The sequence below is a fragment of the Sinocyclocheilus anshuiensis genome, unplaced genomic scaffold (genome assembly GCF_001515605.1).
Source record: "Sinocyclocheilus anshuiensis isolate Anshui unplaced genomic scaffold, SAMN03320099.WGS_v1.1 scaffold515, whole genome shotgun sequence".
In the NCBI taxonomy this organism is placed as follows: domain Eukaryota; kingdom Metazoa; phylum Chordata; class Actinopteri; order Cypriniformes; family Cyprinidae; genus Sinocyclocheilus; species Sinocyclocheilus anshuiensis.
Genome location: NW_015548243.1, coordinates 954,294 through 962,092, shown reverse-complemented (window position 1 = coordinate 962,092; position 7,799 = coordinate 954,294). Strand labels below are relative to the sequence as shown.

The 7,799-nt window shown below is 34.4% G+C and overlaps 2 protein-coding genes across 2 annotated transcripts in view; one reads left to right on the top strand and one right to left on the bottom strand.

The window, feature by feature from the left end:
• Window positions 1-5,452, bottom strand: part of LOC107655126 (TBC1 domain family member 20) — a 31,169-nt gene extending 25,717 nt beyond the window's left edge. The window contains exons 1-5 of the mRNA XM_016442551.1: window positions 5,199-5,452; window positions 4,080-4,265; window positions 3,911-3,991; window positions 2,377-2,563; window positions 1,967-2,068 (exon numbers count right to left, since the gene is read on the bottom strand). Coding sequence (XP_016298037.1) covers window positions 1,967-2,068; window positions 2,377-2,563; window positions 3,911-3,991; window positions 4,080-4,265; window positions 5,199-5,262 — 620 coding nt within the window. The 5' untranslated portion in view covers window positions 5,263-5,452. The remainder of the gene's footprint in view (window positions 1-1,966; window positions 2,069-2,376; window positions 2,564-3,910; window positions 3,992-4,079; window positions 4,266-5,198) is intronic.
• Window positions 5,453-6,598: 1,146 nt separating this feature from the next.
• LOC107655125 (diacylglycerol O-acyltransferase 1-like) overlaps window positions 6,599-7,799 on the top strand; it is a 22,064-nt gene continuing 20,863 nt past the window's right edge. The window contains exon 1 of the mRNA XM_016442550.1: window positions 6,599-6,964. Coding sequence (XP_016298036.1) covers window positions 6,771-6,964 — 194 coding nt within the window. The 5' untranslated portion in view covers window positions 6,599-6,770. The remainder of the gene's footprint in view (window positions 6,965-7,799) is intronic.

Below are 7,799 nucleotides of genomic sequence, written 5' to 3'. Positions count from 1 at the left end.
TATTTATTTATATTTAAAGTTTAATTATTCAGTCACACACACATACATACACAAACATTTTTGATTTATTATATGTAACATTTTTCTGACACTGATTTTCAAAAAAAAAAAATGTCTGAAATGACTGAATTATGCAGATAAAAATAAAAAGTTTAGAGTAAAAATGTTGGTCAGGGATATAAAAATCAGGAAAGAACAAATCCTTACTGTTGAGCCATGTGACAGTGACTTTGATGAAGGACTGCACACAAAACCGTCTCCCGTGAGAGTATTTCATAAAGCGCCTGTGTGTGTGTGTGTGTGTGTGTGGGTGTCCTTGCAGGGAAATCAGTTTTGAGCTGACAGTGGTGAAGTGAACCGTACATCTACTACACTCTGCTACTCCTCTTCTCTCACCTGATTCAGTGTAAACAGCTACCATCTACTGGCAGCAAACGTACAGACATTCAAGATCCACGTCACAGATTTCAGCAGCTTTAATAGACACAGACAATGTATAATAGTCGAAGATAAACCTGTTAACAGGCAACGCTCTTTCATGACTCTGTCTAGTTGTTTAAAGATGCCTTCTGCTGCCCTCTTCAGCACAGAGAAGTCTATTAACCTCAGCTGGTCAGATGCATTTAAATCAATGATCTGGGATCAAAACAAGCTGATTACCATGAAAAAAAAAATTTGACTCATCGCTCATTTTGTAACAACAAACACATTTTTAGTAATGCACTTGGAGAGGAAGCACACTGTTCAAGTGCTTGCATCAATTCTTCTGCATGTTCTTCTGTTTTCTTGGATGTCAAATTTTGTTAATCACCCTTTTAGATGCAAGGCTACTACGATAATGGATGAACTTATTCTTTATAAATAATAATTGCCATAATTGTCATAATTGCCAGCATGTCATAGATGCTGCTTATATAACTTTACTTGTATTTAACCCAGTACATTTCTTTAAGCAAACTTAGGGGTTGCTTACGCTCAGTAAGTTCTATAGCTTTCCACCACAACTACTTCAAACCTAACAATTAATCAGTTCATCTATCATGTTGGTGGCAACTATGGATGCCCATTCCCACCACAGAATTAAAACAAAAAAAGTCAGACTTTGTTTCTCCCAATATATAAACACAGAATTCTGACTTCTTTTCCTCTCAATTCATAGTTTGCATCTTGCAATTCTGTTTTTTTTTCTGCCATTAAATAGTTTGTATCTCACAATTTTGTCATTTTTATTCCCAGAATTTTGAGCTTATATCTCACGTTTCAGATTTTTTATTTTTTTTGCAATTTTTAAACGCAAGAAAAAAAAAGATATACTATATATATAGATATAAAAAATATATATATCTATATATATAGATATATTAGCAAATGGCTGCAATATAACAAAGAGTGAAAAATTGAAGGGGGTCTGAATACTTTCCGTACCCACTGTATATTGTGAGATATACACTCAGAATTGCGAGAAAAGTCAGAATTGTGAGATAAAAAGTTACCATTTTTATTTTTTTAAATGGTTTTATGAAGGTAAATCTAAGACTTATAGAACATGTGAAGAAAAATTAAGGTTTTAAGCACAAACTCGCATAATTTTGTTCAGTTTTTCAACTTTGTTTTACATTCGCATCTCAAGTAAATATATCTTCTTGATTTAAGGGTTTTTAGATATTTGTATTGAAGAAAAAAATCAGGAAGATATTAATTTTCTGCAACGCATTCAATATTTAATGCTATTACTGCCAAGCTATATAGTTCATTAGTTTAACTGGAGGCTGTTTATGGCTGATGCATTAATATATAACTGATATGCAGTCACAGCTAGTTTTTACAACAGCTTCAAACATGCCTGATCCAATCAATTTAGAGCCAGAAATACCTTAGTGTTTAATCTCTGGAAAAACTGTAGTTGCATAGAATATGCACGTAAGAACGTGGATCAATCACAGATAATCACTAGTCTACAGTCTACCTGATCATGAAGTCATGTAACTCTCGGTCCACTCGCTCCAAAATGGGCATCAGGTAGTTCAGGATGTGCTTTGTGCTGTCCATGGTGGGGTCCATGAAATCCCTGCAGTTTCCAGCAGAATAAAACACAAAATACTTATAAGAATACTTATCAACATCAGAGCAAAACAAAAAGAAGCATTTTTCTAGCTTAGCATCTACAAGGTCATAGATTCGATTCCCTCGGAATGCAACTGATAAAATGTCATTGCAGTGTGAGTCGCTTTGAATAAAAGTCAAGTTTTTGATTTATAATCCTAAAATATATGTAAAACAGTTATGTGAAACTAAATTCTCTTTTACTGCAAGAAGCAAAACATAACATTATAATCAGAGGTAGGTGGGGAAGAACATAAGGTCAGGTAAATTCACCTGAGATGATGATTGGACAGTTTCTCCATGATTGCGATGGTCATTTTCTCTCCCACCACCAGCAGGAAGGTCACCACGATGTCATGATAACCCTGATAATAGTGCAGCTGAGGATTTCTCCTCAAAACATCCAGAATGATGTCGATCAGCTGCTCCTGGAGAACCTCTCGCTCATCCACACGCATGCCTGAGAACGATCACACCACCATAAAAACAAGCGTATTACTAAAAAAAAAGCACTGTTAGATGGAAATGAATTATTCCATTACAGTAGGATCAAACACACTCGGCAGACATAATGACTTGTAAAAGTCTCCCTGATTATTGCAGCTTCAAACCTCAACTGTCCAAATATCACATGGGAAGCTCAAGGTATTTGTGTTGGAATAGATAACACACAATCAATGCATTGTTCTGAATTCACAGTGAAAGAATGTCACCGAAGGACACTGGAAAGAGTGGTGATTATACAAGCAAACATTAATATGAAGAAGAATATTGAGATGTTCTAAATGAGGTCTAAAAATGTGTGACCACAGTGAAAATATGGGATAAAAAAAAAATAATACAAAATAAATAAAAATAAATTTAAACCTGGAAATATAGAACGTTTTAGGGTTGAAAAAAAAAAACATAAAATGAATTTTAAATCATTCTTAAGCATATATCTCTAAAATCTTATATAACTGCAAATATCTATATCAAGAGTCAAATGTCTACATTGAAAATCTGGGATTAAAAATCGAATTTAACTCAGGAAATATAGAACATTTTAGGGTTAAAAAACAATATGAAACAAAAATATTAACATTAATTTTAAATATATATATACTATAAATATCTTATTTCTTACAACTTTTGAATTGCTTTGTTGCATTACTCATTTTAAGATGGTTGGGATAAAAGCGTCTGCTAAATGAATAAATGTATGCTGTAAATATTTCACTAACTCACTAATCTCTAATCAATCAAATAATCAAAAATGTATACTGATAATATAATATGCCAAGGAAATCGTTTGACTGTTTTTTTGTTTTTAAAAGTCATGTAATTTACAATGAAAAACATAATTCTTTGTCAAATCCAATTTTTCACATTTTAGATGTCAAATTCTATGGCATACTGGACATCAAAATTGACACAAAATGTATTAGAAATATTAATCACAAATTTGCACTCTAATTGTTATGTTCTACTGATAATATAATTAATATTTTTGTGATCCAGGTTATTAAAATATTATTGAAAAAATAAACGGAAGAAGCTATCGACTTAAAAATTGTTTGGCTTATTTTATTTATTTATTTCATTTAAAAAACATCACGCAATTTACAATAAAAAAAAAAAAAGTTTTTTTTTTTTGTCAAATCAGAATTTTCACATTTTGGATGTCAGATTTTATGGCATACTGGACATTAAAATGTATAAATGCTGACAGTGCTGATTGTAAGTATGTCTCAAAACAGTCCAGAGTGACTGGATCAAATCATGTGATGGTGTGTCATGTTCTTTGACTCATTTATCAGATACTGACCTTTCGGGAAGCGTCGCATTGATCTCCTGACATCGAGCACTACCTGTCTGTAGTCTTTGTGGTCTTCTCGGACATCTTTGGCTTTAAATGAGGGAAATAAGAAAAAAGTTTTTTAAAAAAACACTGATGTTTTTGTGGTACGTTCCACACACACAAAACACACACTTACAGGGTTTGGCAGGCAGATTGTACACATTGATGCTGAGGAGTTTGGGCCAAACTTTTCTTCTGATGTCATCCGTCAGCAAACCGCCTTCGCTCACAGCCGCCCGCCGCAGGGTCTCGATGTCCACGGGGTCGCTGTTCAGGGCCTGATGGATGTCCAGGAGCTTCTGTTTCTTCCAGGGCAATTGTTCTGCAATTAAAATACAAATGTATGAGACAGGATGCAAAATTAACACTCAACATACAGCAAAGTAAATGCCCAGTTGGCTGTAAACTTTCTTGGAAACTGAGCATTGTATGGCTTAAATCAGTGGTTCTCAGGCTCCCTCTAGTGGTACCCAGAGGAATCCCTAAATTAAATATAAATTAATGTTAAAAAGCAATACATTTATTTGAGTTTTTTATTTACCTGTATGTAAGCACAGTGCAGTGTTAATGTTCAAACTGTGTATTTACAATGTTAAAGTGGCTGACAACAACAAATAATTCTTATTAGGAATAAAACTGCCTCGTTTTTTAACTGTGCAGAGCTGTAGCTGAATATTTAGGCCTAGTACGCTACTGTATTTTAATGTTGGTCGTTATGGTGGTGCTTGGAGTGCCAAATATTTTCTGAAGTGGTACTTGGTATAAAAAGTTTGAGAACCATTGGCTTAAATCACAGTGCAGGAATAAACACTGTAACCAGAGCTTCATGTACAGATATAATTATGTGGTTAAGCCAACAAAACTAAATATGAGGAACAAAATCATGATGACACATGATGCTGTGAGTAGCACAATAACACACCCAAATATACAGTAATCTCTTGATTATTTGAATCATGAATGAATGAAAATGATAATCCATTAGCTAGACATCATTATACATTTCTCACTCATTCATTGACATCATAAGAGATCTCTCACAGCTTCAATGAAATCATAATGGACCCGTCAAACACTCGGTCTCAACATAATGGATCTCCTCACACGTTCAGTGACATAACAAATCTCTCATATACACATTAAACGGTTTTCTTATGGATCGAACACTGACTTACAGACATCATAACGGACTAACACAACCATAATGAATCTCCCACATACATTCAGGCAATTTATAATGGACCGGAACCGGTACCTTCATGTTTCCTGACAGACGCTTCCGATTCGCTCGCCGGCAGTCGCTTCCTCGCTTTTTTCATCTCTTAACGCGACTCACAGTCATGAGGATATCAAATACATACTTTTCTGATGAGTATAAGATAGTTTTAATTTAAAACTGACCGTAAAAACGAAAGGAAAGTGACGGTTATGATTCTCCTCAGATCGCCGTCGAGACGTGAGTGCTCGTCACCCGAGCTTTACTCTCACTGGCTAAACGCCGGTGAGTCACTCAACCAACCTGACTGCTGTCAACGTCTCTCTTGATTGGTTTAAAGACATCGAGAGGCTCGACGCCATTGGCTCATTTCAAACGTGATTCTACACCTGCCCATGGTGACAGACATGCGGTATGTTTGTATTTACATGAGTTATGTAATATATCACTGACTAACTGAGCCGCAAGTTCAGGTTTCAAGTTTCACGTATTATATTATATTATATTATATCGTTTTTGATAAAAGCGTTTTTTAAATGACTAAATGTAAATATTATATTATATTATTATATTATATTATATTATTAATCTTATAGAATATAATAATAAAAAAATATAAATATTATAGAGAGAGAGAGAGAGCGCAATTATTATTTATTAATAAGTATAATTTCAAAAGATGATAAGAATTACCTAAATAAAATATATAATATTATAACATATAAAATAAATAATGTTTTAAATAATACATTTTAATACAATAATAACACTGCCACTTCTAAATGTACTACTAATCATCATTACCATCATTTGAATTAAAACATTATAAGATGTAACCTAGGGCAACATAAATAAATAAATAAACAATTGTAATCTCAGAACATCCTGTGCAATAAATCTAAATATTTTAGACAATCCGATGTCTGTCTCATATCAGAGATAATTAAAAACTATCGGTTAATTAATCGGTATCGGCCAGTGTGGTCCAACCTAGCTATCGGTATCGGCAAAATCCACTCGACAAAATCGGTCGAACTCTAGTATATATCTATATATATATATACACTCTAAAAAATGCTGGGTTAAATACAACCCAGTGCTGGGTAAAATAGGGGCAAACCCAGCAATTGGGCTGTTTTGACCCAGCGGTTGGGTTACTACCCAGAAGGTTGGGTTAAACATTTAACCGCTGGGTCAAAACAGCCCAATTGCTGGGTTTGTCCCTATTTTACCCAGCACTGGGTTGTATTTAACCCAGCATTTTTTAGAGTGTACATATGATATATAGCCTATAATTGTATCACCAGCGAAACACAAAGTTCTGTATAGGTATAAACGCTAATCATTGCATGAGAGCAAATGTGTTTTATGACAAACTATTGGCAAATCGTGGAGATGATTTTAAAACCGTGTAATCAGTGGATTTATGATTGAGTAAATCGTGCCATGGTGCATCTGGGTGTCGCCGCGCTCATTGCGCAACGCTTGCGCAGCGAGGAAGGCTTGATGCGCCGCGTCCTATTCGATTCAACGCGCTGATAACAAAGCTCGGCGAAACGGCAAGAGCATGACAGAAACGATGCGTCTGTCTGCTTCATTATAACCGCGAACATGGGCGACAGAAGCGAGAGGGGCTCTGTGAAGCACAGACGGAGAACCACGATCGCCGGAGACGCGGCGGGAGCTCAGGCGAAGCGCGGCGGCGCAGAGACGCTCAGCGGACAGGTGAAGGAGAAAGAGCAGAGACACGAAACACCCGCGAATAAACACAAGAATCACAGCGATGCTGGCGACGACGCCTTCAGGTAAAATGTGTTATTCAACTATAATGTTTTTGACTTGATATATGAGCAGCATGTCTCTCTCTCTAGCTAGAATCTAGATCAGGGGTGTCCAAACTCGGTCATGACTAAATGTAAATATTATATTATATTATTATATTATATTATATTATTAATCTTATAGAATATAATAATAAAAAAATATAAATATTATAGAGAGAGAGAGAGAGCGCAATTATTATTTATTAATAAGTATAATTTCAAAAGATGATAAGAATTACCTAAATAAAATATATAATATTATAACATATAAAATAAATAATGTTTTAAATAATACATTTTAATACAATAATAACACTGCCACTTCTAAATGTACTACTAATCATCATTACCATCATTTGAATTAAAACATTATAAGATGTAACCTAGGGCAACATAAATAAATAAATAAACAATTGTAATCTCAGAACATCCTGTGCAATAAATCTAAATATTTTAGACAATCCGATGTCTGTCTCATATCAGAGATAAAGCAAAGTATATTTCTTGATATGATTTTCTTAAAAGCACATCAAATACAACAAACAGGGAAAACGTAGGCCTACATTATTGTAACCTGAACTTGTGTCTACATTACACAAGTAAGGCCTACCTTGTCAGATTTATAGAAACTTTCCAAATTCATCTTTGTGTATGCTTTGGATAGCTAAAACAATAAATGTAATTAATTAATTATGTGTGTATTAGGCCTATATATACAGTATATATATACACTCTAAAAAATGCTGGGTTAAATACAACCCAGTGCTGGGTAAAATAGGGGCAAACCCAGCAATTGGGCTGTTTTGACCCAGCGGTT